The 16,756-nt window shown below is 32.2% G+C and overlaps 1 protein-coding gene and 1 long non-coding RNA gene across 5 annotated transcripts; one reads left to right on the forward strand and one right to left on the reverse strand.

Moving 5' to 3' along the window:
• The first annotated feature begins 260 nt into the window (after positions 1–260).
• On the forward strand, positions 261–3,287 carry LOC133698754 (uncharacterized). The gene is made up of 2 exons (XR_009843186.1): positions 261–921; positions 2,640–3,287. It is a non-coding gene; the product is annotated as an uncharacterized LOC133698754 (long non-coding RNA).
• LOC133698751 (lysine-specific demethylase JMJ26-like) lies at positions 2,704–15,414 on the reverse strand. 4 transcript variants are annotated; one of them, XM_062121794.1, is made up of 13 exons: positions 15,156–15,413; positions 13,468–14,595; positions 13,213–13,325; positions 13,009–13,108; positions 12,679–12,811; positions 12,525–12,579; positions 11,730–12,426; positions 11,189–11,518; positions 10,100–10,522; positions 9,944–10,016; positions 9,757–9,842; positions 3,104–3,223; positions 2,704–3,001 (listed from the first exon to the last, which is right to left on the reverse strand). In XM_062121794.1, the coding sequence occupies exons 2-13, from the start codon at positions 14,584–14,586 to the stop codon at positions 2,927–2,929; spliced, it is 3,324 nt and encodes a 1,107-aa protein (XP_061977778.1). In that variant the 5' UTR covers positions 14,587–14,595; positions 15,156–15,413; the 3' UTR covers positions 2,704–2,926. The 4 variants fall into 4 exon arrangements, with proteins under 4 accessions (XP_061977778.1, XP_061977775.1, XP_061977776.1 ...); XM_062121791.1 differs by having other exon boundaries at positions 2,704–3,223; positions 15,156–15,414; XM_062121792.1 differs by having other exon boundaries at positions 2,704–3,223; positions 13,468–14,673; positions 15,156–15,414.
• Between the last annotated feature and the right edge of the window lie 1,342 nt (positions 15,415–16,756).

Genomic DNA, 16,756 nt, shown 5'->3' on the forward strand with positions numbered 1-16,756 from the left:
AAGTCAATGATGAGAAAAGTTGCAGATAGGACAGCAAACAAGAAAGGAAGAAAGATCGTATTGTGCAACATGGTTATTTATGAACGGAAAGATAAGTTTGTCTGAAGCTAGGCAAGGGCCCAAATTAAGCAATGGCATGGCTGGCTTGCCTAGTTCATATTTCACTTGTCAAAACAAGGCCAATTTGGCTAGATACCACTACTATTTAGTCTTCCCTGCAACTATATAAGTTCACATCTCACACCACTACTTCATTAGCTTATTGGGGAGGGAAACAGAGTTGAGAAGATGGGAAATGTTTCTCTGATTTTATGTTAGTGGTGGTAGTGTTAGCGATCAGAGTTGGTGTTGGCCAATCCCAGCTTACATATGATTACTACAGATCTTCGTGTCTGAATGTGGAAACTATAGTTAGGCAAGAAATGCTAGGCATTTTCTTGGTGGATGTTACAGCACCAGGTGCTTTTCTTAGGCTCTTGTTCCATGACTGCCAAGTTCAGGTTAAAAAAAATTATATTTCCTTGTTTGTTCTCTGCTTCGAAAAAATATGGTAATGTCATTATCATTATACTGATATCAAAATTTTTGCTTGGAATAAGTTTTTTTCCGCAAAATCCTCCCATGAGGCGGTTAGCTTGCATTACGGCTGAGTTTATATTAGATTACCTTTATGTCCATCTAAGAAAGAGGGAAAAAGAAAGTAAAGAGGTTATGATAAGGGTAGTTTTGCCATTTGGAAAAGATAGGGAAACCCTAGTGGATCCATTATTGGAGTATAAATAAAGACTCCTCAACCACAACTACTCTTAAAGATGAAGATGGAGGAAGCTGGAGGTTGTTGCTGAAGCTCTTTGTGAATGTTGAAGAATTAGTTTCATTGAGTTTGCAAATGCTGACAAAGATTGGGATTGCTAATATAAGGTGAGTTCATTGTTTGAATGAGAAAATCAAATTTCTTAAATATTAAATTATTATCCTTCATAGTTGAATTTGTTCTTTTATTTTGTAAGCGTTGATCTATTCTTAATAATTTAGGTTTTGGGTTTACATATGGAAAAGAAATCTTTTGGATGTAATTTTGACTAAAATTATTTTATATTTTTAAAAAATATTCTAGCTGGAAAATCATGATTGAATCCAAGCACACCAACCAATATAAAATCCAAATCTCTAGCAATAAAAGGATTATACTCTCTAACCATCAAACCCCAAGCACCATCCAAACATCTCAAAATTAAAGACGAGGATTTACACTCTATGATTAAGTCACATGGATTGCTAGATAGATCCGTCCATAGCATGAAAATGAGATTCTTAAGCTTTGTAGGGTCTTTATGTTCATGGATGGTCAGCATTTTCATAGACAAGTCTATTTCACTCTCATACCCATATCGTTAGGTTTTGAGCTGGTTAGAAGAACTTTACAATGAATCTTGCTACCTTGGAGCGTTATAGTTAAAGGGTCTTGGATAATAATGAATATTCATGTATTTCAATCCATGTATGAATTTAAACCTGATATATATTGGATATCCATTACGAATATTATAATTTACAACTATCTAGTAATTACCTTGATATATATATATATATATATGATAAGTTTTTCAAACTTTAAGATTATTTATTTATTTAAGATTGTGTAAAATAATATTTGTACCTTACTCAATACTTGATCTAATTAAAAAAAATTCTATCTATTTAGAATGATATTCATCAAGTTTGGATGAAGGTATATTTCGTGTTCTTAAAAATTTTAAACTTATTTTATTTTTTGCTTAAAATAAAATTTTTTTATATTTTGATGTGTTGATGTAAAAAATAATTTTTAAAAAATAAAATTTTTTATTTTAATGTATTTCTAAGCAAAATAACACTTTAAATCATCACCGCAACTACAATCCTAAACATGTCTGAAATTGTCTTCCTAATATTTGAACCTAAAGTTTAGTGTTGAAAGTGGGTTTTTTTTTTTAAAAAAAAAATTGAATTTTGAACTAGTTGATTGTATTATAAAATGGTTGTTTGGTTATTGTGAATATAAAGTATATATACTAATGAGTTTCAAATCTCACCTTAAAAAAACATAGTTTTTTTCTTATGAATATTGAGTATATATATTAATAGGTTTTAAATTCTACATTAAAAAGATACTATTTATCCTTTTAAGTTGAAGTATTTAAATCAAAATTTTTTTTATCCCACATTGAAAAAACATAATTTTTTTTCTTGGAAATATAGAGTATATATATACTAATGGGTTTCAAATTTCACATTTGAAAAAAAAAACCACTGGGTCTTGGTTGAATCTCGCTCGGGTCACAGGTTGACCCGCAGGGTTGCCTAGGTTTGACCAGGTCATTGCACTGACTGGTCTTTTAACAAACCCGAATTAAAAAAAAACCCGAATTAAAAAAAACTATTTTTGAAATAATTTTTATATGAATTTTTATATTTTTAAAGTAAAAAATATAAAGAAACATTTTGTCTTTTGTATTTCAAGATATTAGCAAACACTCTAGAGTCACGAGTCTTTGCCCTAATTAAACTTTTGATGAAGATAAAGAGGAAATAATAGTTCTTTTCCATTGCATTATTATTTTCATGCCTTTTCTTTTCTCCACCTTTTTTCATTTCAGAGATGAACAGCATCCCATCTCATTATTTTCAAATATGTTCAAATTATGGATCACTAATTAAACCTTCAAGTTAAATGGCAACTCTGAGCAAAATGCTGCCTTGAGTATATATGATATAACCTAAAGTTGCAGCCATGCCAGCAGAATCTTGGCAATGTTTCTATGGAAATCTGAAAAGAAAGAAAGAAAAAAAGTGTTGCCAAGACATCTGTGTTGTTTGCTTGCCTGCTGGAGATGGCTGCTGTATCTGTGTCGTAAACCTGGCTGTTCGAAGCAGGTAGAAAAGCTCATCGCTGGGATTCTATTAGCTCTTGCAAGTCTATAATGGCTTTATCAATTGCATAAATTATCATTTTCTTTATCTGTTACACATTGATAAAAGGGAAGAAGAAAACCACGTTACTCATGGAAGCTAAGTTATCAAAATGTAATCCATGCAAAATATGTCTCAGGAAAGAAGTTACCTCAAGTTTATCTTCTCTAGCTCTGTGGTTCATCGGAAGTTGTCGGAACTCTTCAGTTAACCGGAGGCATTCCTTTATATTTTCAGGAGAGACGAAATCTACAGCAACTTTAGTACAAGACTGCATGGATAAAACATAAACAATTCAGACATTGTTCAACAATACAATAAAAGATATTCAGCAATTTCTTGGCAGTCTACTACCACCAGAAAATTGATAAATATAAGCAAAAATACCGGTGAAATTTTTCTATTGGTATATTATGATGATCTTTACCAATATAATTTCTCATTCTTGTATTCATCAGTAAACATCGACAAAACAATTCTCTTAGTATGTACCAAGAGAATTGCATTGAGAAAATAAGGAATAGAAAAAAAAAATCAAACAGTACAATAACATGTAACTTTTACAGATAACATTATAGATAGAATTAACAAGATGGTAAAGTACATCTGTAAATATATCAATAAAAAAATTTCCTTGGTATATGTTGAGGGAATTACAAAGGGTATTATAATGGGATTCAAAAAAGATAAATTATATAATGACGTGATATTTTTACCATTGGAATAACTAATGGAGTTATTGATGAAATAATTTTGTCGGTAATATTTCATTTATGATCTAGCGATCGACTCTCTTCTCTTATTTCTTTTTTTTTATGTATTTTTTTCTGCAACAAAAACCATCTCTAATCTTAACACAATTTAATCTCCCACAACAAATCTAGCTACCATAATACTCAGTTTGTCAACATTCGTGTTTTGATTCAAATTTTATTAAGGATTCTTCACATTAAGTAAGTAAATTTATTTTTTTTTATTTAAACTCAATTTTAAAATATATATACATTTTTTGCATATTCTTGTAGTAAATATATATTTTTTGAATGTTTACTTGTTTTATAGTTTTTCTTCGTACAAATTTGTTGTATGGTTTTATAATTTGTATATGTTAGTATTTATTTTAGATTTTGTAAAACTATATTTCTTTGTAAATTGATGAAACTTATGTTGAATTTTTGACTTAGGTGTTTTGTGAAAAATAAATAATGGTTTATTTAAAAAATTTGTTTTATATTTTATCAATTTTATTGTCTAGTTGAAATTTTTGGTAAATGTGTAGAAATTTGAATTTACATAGATAATTGATAATGAATTAAAAGTAATATTAAAATAGATTGAATAAGTTTGAGTGAAATCAATTTTTTTACAAATTTATTTAATTAATGTATTTAATTAATATATGTCATCATTATTTTATATAGATTTGATATAAGTAATAAATGATCATTTATGGATGTATAGAGATTCACTCAAGGGTTGCGAAAGATCTATTATTGTAATGGGTTCAAGGTTTTATTAATTACATACTATCTATTTTGAGAAATATTAGGGGAATTGGTATTAGATGTCCATGCAAAAGGTGTAAAAATAAAAAGTTTCTCAATCTAGATGTTATAACGATGCATCTTCTACAAAAAAAAATTCATGGAGAAATACCCGTGTTTGTATGCACACAGAGAATTATATGTTCCTCATGATACTATGATAGAAATGATGGTTGAGTCAACTTTTAGTTTTAGCAATGTGTATAGAGTTGTAGATGATAATAATAATCCTTATAAAAATATAGCTATAGATGTGATGAGAATGAATCAGGGTCATAATGGTCAATGTTCAATAGTAAATGAAGAACTTAATGCAAATATGACCAGGTTTTTTGATCTTTTGAAAAATTCTGACGAATCATTATGAGATAGTTGCACAAATCGGTTGTTGCATAAATGTTTACCATCAAGTCATATCATGAGTTAAGTGAGGTTAGTTAATACATAATTAATTGTCATAGTAAATTAAATGTGGGAAATGATGTCTTTCAACTTGGTGAGTTAATTAATCTATATTGAGTTTCTTCGTCTAATGACTTAGAGGAAAATTTAAATTTTTGTATCGCTAAGAATATTTTTATTGATGTTGACGCTGAGAAGTTGATTGATGTTTTGAGCTCCAACAAATATATTTAGCACATGATGTCCGCGTGTTTCACGTGACGACCACACTCCAATGCGGAAAATCAAAATCAGGGTGTTCACAATTTTATTACCATGCACACCGACGACTCTGTTCTGTTCGTTTCGTATGCGAACCGGATGGTAGGATTTTTTTTATTACATCCACTTTTTTTATTAGTTGTTTTTTATAAATATATTTAATTGACAACATTTGTATCTTGCATGTTACAATCCTTGGATGTTAGTCAAACCCAATGAAGCTTTTTATTGAAATGCATATGCGGAGTGATTACCACCAAAAAGAGATGTAGCAGTTCATAGATAGCTGAACTCAGTACTTTGTAGTATGTTGGTTTTTAACTGTTTTTTTTTAGTTATTATTTCCTTGAATTTGATGAATTATTTTTTTCTTTCCATTATACATATTATATCATCATTGATATGTTATGATTTGAATATACCACATCAATTTATAATGCATGGATGGTAAGATTTTATTAATAGAACCAATTTCAATAGATTTATTGGAAGGTCCCATTGACATGCATCTAATAGGAATTAAACCTATGAATTTGCCCATTGATATGTTTAAAATTTCTTATTTTTACTAATTGATGGTTTTCTTGACAACTTAGTTATTTATTTCTTCCATTTCTTGAAGAAATGAACAACACAAAACCAAATTCTCCACAATTTTTTTTTAAAAAAACATTAATTTTGTTTGGTTTACATAGTTGGTTGTGTGAAATGCTTAAGACTAATTTTATGAACATGGAATGATAATGTTAGTAGACACAAAATTTTAGTGGACCCGCATGTAGATATATAGGTTCCAATAAATTTTGCCAATATGTCTAGTATAACAATGATTTGGGAGACCAAGTCTTCATAAAAAATTTTGCCATCCAAACTTTGTTAAGTTGGAGAGTATGGGACACTCGAGTCAAGGTCCAAATACTTTTGAATCAATTATGCTATTTGAATTATGTTTCTTCATTACAACTAGGAGAAGCTATAATTAAAAACTTAATCTTGGAGGAAAGCATGTAGTAAGCCCGTAAAATCATACAAAATGTAAGGATATCGAACCTCGAGCCTTAAAAAAGTTATTTGTGTTGTCCACCAACAAGTATATGGTAGAAAGTAGGTGTAAGAGAATAAATGGAAAGCTTGTACAAAGTTTGAATCATATCTAAAAAATATAACTGTAATTTATACATATATTGATATCAGATAAGAAAGCTTTATCGAATCCTAATATAAACTAAACTCCTTTTTAATTGATATTCAAGTGAATTTTAAGTTAATATGTGACTTCTAATTAGTTATTCCATTAAGAACTTTCACTTCGAATAGAATTAAGTTTTCTAGTTCTTTGTGCGCGTTCAAACTCTTGTAATTGATCGCTTTCCCATGGTCAATCGTAACTCTTGGTTGCTTGGTCAGCTAATCAAATGTTTCTTTAATCCTCTTGGTTGAATAAGACTTTTTCAACGCAATCAATTTCATTGTACTCGATCGATTTTGGCTTCTCTTGTTTTATTGTGAACAATTATTGTTTTTGTATGATTGGCACAAGTGAATGTTTATTTTTGGTGTAAAAAGATAAGTATTGGATCATTACAATGTGGAGTTTGGAGTGGTGGAGAAAAAAAATCATATACCAAGAGTTTTAATGACACTGAGCTGGAAAAAAAAAAGGTTTGTTATAAGTCAAAACCCTTAAAAAAACACAATAAACATGGGGAAACTCCTAAAATACTTAATTTTTATTCATAAAAATTTTTACTTGCTAAAAGGCTATTACAATCCCTTATATAGAAAAAACTAGGAAATCCTAGTAAAACTGAATTGAAAAAAATAGAAAAATTATTCCCTTCAAATAGAAAAAAAAAAGCATAATAATAGTATAATACACAAAAAAAATAAAAAAAAACCATAAAATTAACAAGGAAAATATTTATTTTCCCAAAACAGCTCATCATCAGTCTCCTCGAGTTGAAACTTGTTTTAAGTTCATACCCTAATCAGAAACTTTAATCCACCATGAACATTCTTTTATGCGATCCATTTCATTGTGTGTTCCTAACACCTTTGTATCAATCTCATAGATATCCAATCAAAAGTTTCCAACCAGTTACGTGCTCAGCCTTTCCATTAGAAACATCATATCTATTAACAACATGCTTAACCTCCCTAACAATAAAACCAATCTTGGAGTTAAGAGAAGATTTGAAAATCCTCTTCACAATTTTAATCTGAAGTACAAGAACATCTACTTTAAGCACATGTGAAGCACATGTGAACCACATCCTTCACAATGTGATTCATCAAATCACTTCTAGAACCACATCTAATTTGGTTCCTTCTTATAGTCATCTCAAACCAAGAAAATTGCATCTAGATCTTCTACTTCAACATCATCTTCATCATCCTCAACAAAATTTGGTGGTTGATTTAAAAACAAGAAACTAGAACCATTAAAACCTTTCTGTTTGAACATCATATTCATTTTGATGAAGAAATTGTTTCCTTTGCTCATGCTTTTAAAACGAGTTCTCAAAATTAACCATAAATATGCGATTAATCTTCTCACAACCTCCCGAGCTTCTCACCTTTGCAAACTTACAGGTTAATTTTACAATCTATCTCTACGTATCTTTTATACCAGTTCTTTGACATCTCTTTTCAATTCTACAATTAGTCTCTATAAGTATTCTATCACCAGCTCTTGAACGTCTATTTCTTAAGGGAAACCTCTCATCCCTTTATGAACAAGCAAGTCCTATCCTGCGACCTCTTCTAGCCATGGTAATTCAACAACATATAACAATTAATCACTAGGAATTATTGAGCTCTTATAAACGTCCTCTATGACTTCCAACCAAAACCACCAAGAATCATTAGACTTTGGCATCAACTGATATAGACAGAAACACAAACAAGAAGACAACAAAGTAGAAAGAGAGAATTGAAGTCTAATATGGTTATTACATGGAACCCTAATTCATTATTTTATTTGAAAAATAAAAATGTGATATATTTTGCTGAAATACAAGCTAAACAATCTTATTTATACTAGTTCTAAGTCTACCTTAAAAGGGAAAAGAATCTCAATCAACAATTATCGAGTTATTTTAAGGATTCCTAGACTAAAAAAAGGAAAAAGAAAATTATCAATTTCAATATTTGATTTCCTAAACTAAATAGAGAAAAAATAAATCATAAAGGAAATTATTTTCCAAAACTAAATAGGAAATAATTAGGTCCACCTTAAATAGGAAAAAAATCTCAATCCATAATTATTGGATCATTTTAGGAGTTCTTAAACTAGGAAAGAAAAATTAGATTACCAATTTCAATATTTATTTTCTAAACTAAATAGAAAGAAAATAAAAACATCATTATGAAAAACATTTTCCTAAACTAAATAAAAAATAATAGTAAATAAAAAAACATTCTGCATCATTTTCGTTCTATTGTTGTATTGTTAGATAGACACGGTTTTGTTCTTCTGTCCAGCCAAGGTAAGGTATTTAACTATGCACACGGTATATCTCCTTTTTTATGAACTTCAAAACCAAAAATTCGTGTTTGTGAGCTTTTTTCAACTTTTGGCGAGGGATTTTTCTTTCTTTTTTACAGAACAATTAGAAGATAAATTTGTGTCTAGATTAGGCTATGTAACTATTATTGTTGGAAGTTGTGAAAGGCTATATATAGTTAAGAATTATCATCCAGACTCCAAGAATATTAATATTAAATTAATATTTTTTTTAAATGTTCACTGATTGTTTTAATATGTTAATATAAAAAATTAAAAAAAAAACACATTACAACATGGCATAAAATATTCAGACTTTAATTTGCGGGACATAAAATAGATTATACCGTGCTACCGGTGCTCAAAAAGTGAAAATTGATTTAATGTAACTTTTGATTTATTACATGAGTTTAAAAAAAACATAAAAAATATAATTTGATTAAAAAAAATATAAGATAATTTTTTTTTTATAATATTAAAATAAGATCATATTGAATTGAGTTCAGTCAACATGAGTTAATATTTTAAATTCCTAGACCCATGAGTTAATAAAGAAAAAAAATTAAAAAATAGCATGATTTAATATGGGTTAACCTATCAAATCTATGACTTTTATAATGGGATTGAAATAGCCTTGTAGTAAGCAAATCAAAACAGATTATGAAACTCAATTCTTAAACGTACTTGTTAGACTTAATAATGAACGATGAAATTTGTAAAAATTTTAATTAAAAAAATTATAAAAAATAAACTAAGTCAATCTAGGTTAACCCGTTAAGTGTCGGGTCATGAAGTTGACATAACATAATGGAAAATAAACAAAATAAAGTCTAATTCTTAATCAACCTAATATTAAATGATGAACTTGAAAAAAAATAATTAAAAAAACACTTGAGTCAATCAAATTAACTTGTTAAACCTACTATCCATATTATAAGAGTATGATAACTCAATAAAAAACAAATATAATATTAAAAGATAAAATTAAAAAAAAAAAAAAAGAATCATATCAAAACCATTTCTTTTTTAGTTTATAGTTAATAACTAAACCTTTACATATTTGAAGAAGGAAAATGGAGTCTACGGACGCACCTGAAGATTCCTAACTTGGTGTGGGCATCCAGCGGGTATAAATACAGCCTCTCCAACTCTTTGTTCAAATGTCCAGGCTTCAACTCCTGGCGTGTAAACGAATCAAAGTGATTAACAAACTATACACAGAATATATTGGACCTAAAACGTCAAAAGCAAATAAAACCAGTGTTTTACAATTACTCACCGAATTCCTCCTTCAATTTCCTTTTATGCTCCAAATTTAAATAGAAACATTGGTCATGAATTGGATGATCGACCTACTTGTAACCAGTTAATTTTCGGTACCAATGACAACGAACAAGGCTGAACAAAAAAGGACAGAGAGAACCATAGAATATACCTGTTCTACGGGGGCACAGAAAGTGTGCCTGAATTCTTTTAAGTGCTTTCTAAGATATTCCTCTAACTTGGGAACATCCTCCCTCCTAAAAATGTCCCACAAAGCGCCACCACCTGCTGTGTCCGCTGTCTCCCCTTCTGAGGGTAAACCAGAAAGTGCAGCTCCTCTTAACACATCTTCAGAGTTCTTTAGTTTTTCATTAATTTCAGAGGGGTGCGGCTGTGGCCCTCTAATTTGTGAGACATCAATCTCTTCTTTCAAACTATCATTTCCCTGATCAAGTTTAATGTGAGGATTGTCTACCTTGTCTTTTTCTAAATGTTCCTTCTCATCCTGTTCCCTGTGCTTCATTTTCAACTGCTCAATGGCAGAGCGTTGTGCTTCACTTAATAGTACATCAGCAGTTTGTGTCAAAATATTGACCTGCACCAGAGAACAATTTTTCCCTTAATTAAAAAAGAAAGTATGACAAGAAATCAACAAGTATAAATGATGTATTATGAACAACCACTGCATTCCAAGTTCTGGCCTATTGAATGTCAAGCACCTTCAGAGCTCAAAGCTTGCTCCAGTAAACTCTAAATTGCTGCCCATTATGCAAATTGGGAACACAAATTCATAGAAAGTTGGTATGAAAATTGAAAGGGAATATTTTTGTTCGTTAATAGACATTTGAGACATCAGCACAGAAATGCAATTCAAAGCACAATATTGCAATAAAGATACGAATGACTTTAGCTGATGCACACAAAAGTCAAATACTTGGACCATCAGCTTTCTTTGCCTAATAAAGAACCTGATGCTCGCAAGTAAACAGCACATTCTACAACCAAAAGGCAAATTCTGCTATCTCATCTTAAACTGAAAGGAATATAATATAATTTAAACTGGCAAACCTATCGATTCCTGTGATTAATGTGATAAGAGGACAAATTTGCTTGGAACTGTAGGAGTCCACTTAAATTTATTCTTGGACATCAGGATGCATATACTTAACAGAAATTTGAGCTTAGATAAATAACAGTTTTAGGCACACGGAATTGCTCATCATTCAAATAACCATCTTTTACTACACAAAATAAAATGTACCGCATCTGACATATCACAGTGAAGCTTGGTCACCGAGTCCCCTCTTCCAAGCTCTTCTCTTGTACCATATGCAATATAAGTTTTTGGACCCAAGTCTGGTTTCAGCTTTTCTTCAGGAAACTTCGCAGCAACATTCAGGATTCCAGCATTTGGATCACTGTATTCTTGAAATGGCAGTGCTCTGATAAACTCATCACAATGGCGTGGCAAAATGTTTTCAAATTTATCAGATGGAGGCCAGTCCTTCAGCTTAAGCATCTCAGGCCAAAAGTTATGATATGTTCTCCCTTCCATATAGCCTTTAAAAAACTGTCGGGTATTAATCTCCACCTGAATATTCTTACAAAGTCAGCATTCTGTGAGTAAAAGTAAAATATAACAAGTTTAGAGTAAGAAATTCAGAAAGTATATGTGCGGAACATATTTCTTTTCCATCACTCATAAAGCAAAACAGATGATTTTGCTCATTATGTCATCCAAATGGCTTTGACAAGTGTTCCTGGCTGAAAAATAAGTGCAGGGAAGGATAGTGGAGCTAAACCTCGCAACATGCCAAACAATCAATAGCCTTCACTTCAGACATCTTTGAACTCATATCTGAATCCACATTTTCACATAGTGCACGCCACATGACCATCGGCTCCCAGCTCAAATGAGTTGTCTCCTCAAGAACATCACGAACTATAACTGGCTCACCTTTAGCCCAGTGCTTTTGGAAGTGAAAAAGTTTTTCATCTTCAAGAATATCCTTTGAAGCAGGACAATACAAGTAATTGTCCTCAGATCCTTCCCTAAACGCTGCTCTTCTTAACAGTCCTTTCCCTGTTTCATTGCACTTGCACATCAAACTTGCCTGTTCAGTGCCACAAATTTCCAATAATTCTGCTGCCTTCCTTTTCAACTCCGCAACCTGTCTTGGCGGAAGGATATGCTTTAGCTCCAATGCACAATCACCACAACCACCCATTTCATTTGGAGGGCAAGAAATGCTACCATCTTCTTTGGCATTCCATGATAGAACTAGAGGCTCAATGTGGTCATAAGGATTTTGGGAATGACAAGGTAGTGGATCTCCACCATGCATATAACCAGAGCCTCTATCCACATACCAAAACTTCTTTTCAGCACGTCTTGAAAGGTTTCCCTTACGAATTTCTCGACAACAACTAAGGCACAGTTCATAAGAACAATTTGGACAGCTGCGATGAAAGTCGATGATAGAAGTGGCGCAGTGATTGCTGCTCCACAATCCCCAAATGAAATGCAGTGAATGAACTTTAATTGAGTGACTAAAATCAAAAGGTAATTACTTGTTCAGTGGAGAGAAGGTGCATACCAATATACACGCTCATCACTGTAGCAAAAGTTCTCAGCTACATCAAAAGGGGAACCTGGTTGCCACAAGCACATCAAAAAGGTATCAGCAAAAAGAAGTTTAACAGAAGAACTCATTTGATCACATCAAATTCTGTCATAGAAACAGAGGATACCTCGAATGCCGGCCTCAATCTGCATTTCTTCAGTTTGTTCATCACAGATTTGTTCCAGAAAAGGAAGCAGCAACTTGATCAAATAATGCAGATGCTGAACCTTTTCACTGTTGGTGATATCCCTTTTTGATGTCTGGAGACAAGAAACATGATGAACTACTTAGGAAAGAGTGAAAAACATCCGACGTAAATTTCAGCAATAAAAATACTCCTCCAACTGCTGATATGTCAAGTATTTAACATTGTGCAGCTTTCGCTTCTTTTTTTTCTATTTAACTTTAAATATCCTCACAGATCACAAGCAAAGAGGGACATGAGCACAGGACCAACCTTAATCAACCCGCTTGAGTGCAAACACACATTGCAATTGCATTTTTTACGACAAAATGGGCATCGTTTTGCAAATTGCCCTTCTGTCATCTCAGGATACCTATATACACCAAATGAGATAATATAAGAAACAAAAGGATATCTAAGTTCATCTAGACAAAACAAATCACGTTGGAAAATATGATTTGTCATTAGAAAATTTACCATTGCTTGATGCACTGTATGCAGTACACTCTATTACATTTCTTACAAAGGACAACAACTATTCTTTCTTTTTTCATGCACTGATGACATCTTTTGATATCTTGTCCTTTGACCTGTTTGAAGCAAGAAAAATCAGCATCATTCAGCTACAAAAATGAAATGCAGTATAACAGGGGCCACTCTCTCCAACAGATGGCTACAGAAAGTATACTCAATGCAGCACCAAAACAAAATGAAAGGGATGCGATGCGAGACCTTCACATTTCTCACTGCAGACACACCATTGCAATAACCATCACGTTTTGAAACTGATGAGCTAGAAGAAGCTGATGCTGAAGAAGAAGATGAGGAAGAATTCACAGAACCTATATTTTTCTCTCTGGCCTCCTTCAGACTTCTCTCATTTATATCCCTCCCTGAATTCCTAGTTCGTTTTCGCTCTCTCATTTTTACAACACAAATTGCTTCTAACAGATCCTCTTCTGAATCACCCTCAAAATCTACACCTACAGAACTACTTCTACTACGCTTGTTTAAACCGCTCTGCTGCGCCTTCGGGACCACATTACTCTGCAAAAACTCAGATACCGTAACTGGCTTCACTTTTTTAGATGAAGATTTTCTCCTCACTCGCGGTGACCACTCATCATCACTCTTCAACAACTCAATTTCTGAAACTGACTTAATTTTCTTGGATGAGGTTTCAAATCTCATTGGAGGCAACTTACCATCACTCTCCGAAAATCCAACATCTGGAGCTAACATAATTTTCTTGGATGAAGCTTTCCTTCTTGTTCCTATGCACTGTTGATCATCACTTTTCAACAATTCAATTTCTGAGGCTGGCTTAATTTTCTTAGATGAAGCTTTCCTTCTTGTTCCTGAACACCACTGATCATCATTTTTCAACGATTCAATTTCAGAGGCTGCCTTAATTTTCTCATATGAAGCTTTCCTTCTTGCTCCCAGAAACTGCTCATCATCAGTTTTTGACAACTCAATTTCTGGGGGTGCCTTAATTTGCTCAGACAAAGTTTTCCTTCTTTCCGAATGCGAGCACTGGTGATCACTCTCTGAAAGATCACTTTCTGGGGCTAATATCAGTTTCCTATTCAAAGCCTTCTTTCTCCTTCGGGGCGACCAGTCATCATCATCATCATCACTGTCTGATGACAATTGAATTACCTCCACTTTCTTACATGAAATCTTCCTTCTCGCCTTCGATGCTACTACCTCATTGAATCTATTTTCCAGGGTTTTCTTAACTCTTTCCCTTGTTTCACGGCATGAAAACTTCAAACCAGCTCCTTGAAATCTCCTAATTTTATTACCACCACCCCTATTAATCCGAGACTTAGCAATCATAGCAGCCATTGTCTGTCACTGCACAACATCAAACACAAAAAACCATCAACCTTTAACCCAGCACCTCTTGGCAATCACAGCAGCCATTGTCTGTCACTGCTAACAATATCAAACACAAAAAGCCATCAACCTTTAACCAAGCACCAGTGCCAAAATCTAAAAATCTCACTTCTTTTCACATTAAACAAAAACCCCATCAAAAGAAAACATTCCCCACATTGCAAAAATTAAAACTTTTCTATCGTTTTTTATCACACACAAAATTAACTATGAACAAAAAGAAAAAGAAAGAACTGGGCCAAATTCACATTAACAGACAGAAATAAAAAAAACAGCTGCATTGAAGTCAAGTCAGCTAAAACATCATAAAAAAACAAAACCCCATAAACAAAAACATTAAAAAAATATATATAAGTAAAACTGAAATCATAGAAACACACAATTGCATAAGCAAACATAAATTCAATCAAAACCCATAATTAATCTAATGCAATAAAAAAATTACATATCCACAATCCTCTGATCAGCAGAAAACCAGCCATACAAAACATAGAAACACATAGAATTTTGAAACTAACCTGATCACAAGTAAAAAATAAAAAAGATGATGACTTTAATATTGTTAGGTGAATGTGTTAGAGAACGAGAGTGTTTGGAAGGAGGGAGAGGAAAACGATGTGATTGATTTTTTTTATATATATATAGGGGTGGTAGAGATGAAGACAAGAAGGGAAGCAAATCTCTGCTGCTCTCTTCTCTCTCTAACTATTTAAAGAAAACGACAAAAAAAACCCATTGATTCTTTCTCTCAATTCTGTGAACGCACACTGTTTTTGTCTATTTCCTTTTCATTTTTATTTTCTTTCTTGACTTGACTTCACTTTTTAGGACCTCTAATACCTAATAAATAAATAATAAGAATATATTTGATTAATTTGAAGCATTTTTATATGTTTCTTTAATGTTTTCAATGTAATGATATCAAAATATTTCAAAATCAACTACAAAAATATAATATTCTTATAATTGTTTGTGTTCTATGTTCATGTTGGATACGATTTTGGTAATAAAGATCAAAAGGGGAGATGGACTTTTTGAGGCTTTTCATAGTTTTGGGTAATTGTGCATCAGATTTTCCTTTTCTGAATTGAATTATTATTATTATATAAGGTAAGTCTACTAATGCAAAGGGGAGGTAATGAAAATTTGAGGGATTGTATTTATACAAATTTTCTACTCAAGTATTTCTACTTTTGTTATTTTTTTTATTAAAATTTGATTCTATATACCTAGGGGTGTGCAAAAAAAACCGGAAAACCGAATAAACCGAGAAAACCAAAAAAAATTAACCGAAAAAACCGAACCGAAAAAAAAAACCGATTAAACCGATTAGAATAGTTAGAAAAAATCCCGGTTTGGTTCGGTTTTTGGTTTTATAATGCAGGAACCGGTTGACCCGGACCGAACCGAACCGATTCAAAAAAAAAGTCCCTAATCAGTGTTTTGTGTTGACGGTATAAATAGAAAACGATGAACTCTCGCCTCTCTCCACTCGCTAACCCTAATTCCCTAACAGAGTAACACTCTCCCTCGCCCTTGCCGTCCCCCCTCTCCCTCGCCGCTAACCCTAACCAGAGCACCCGCCCCCTTACCAGAGCATCCACACCCCTCTCGCCTCTCCGCCTCTCCCTCTCCAGTCTCCTTAGACTTAGAAAATAGAAACACGGTTACACAGATCCAAAACAGTTTGTGTTTCCATCGTTTGAAACCAGTCAAGCCTCTCATAAACAGATCGACGTTCCTCTTCATCTACGCAAGATCACATGGTACTCCACAGTCTCCACTACTCCGAAACCGAACAGTTTTATAGAAGTGAGTTTTAATTTTGTTTTTTCTGTTTTAATTAATTAATTAATTAACTAATGGCTGCTCGTATTTTGCCTAGATTTATTTGTTTATCATCTATTTAATTTATTGTATTTGTTTTTTTTTTTTCAATGCAGAGGTCAAATAATAAAGATACAGTTGCTGTGTTGATTCTGTTGAAGTGAAGGCATTCTACTTGCTGCTTCATGTATGTCAGAATTTATTTGTATGTTTTTTAGATTATTCGAGTTAATTTGGATACTGTTAGAAAAAAAAAATTGTTGATACTGTTAGAAAAAAAAATTGTTGAAAT

The sequence above is a fragment of the Populus nigra genome, chromosome 7 (assembly GCF_951802175.1).
Source record: "Populus nigra chromosome 7, ddPopNigr1.1, whole genome shotgun sequence".
Lineage (NCBI taxonomy): Eukaryota > Viridiplantae > Streptophyta > Magnoliopsida > Malpighiales > Salicaceae > Populus > Populus nigra.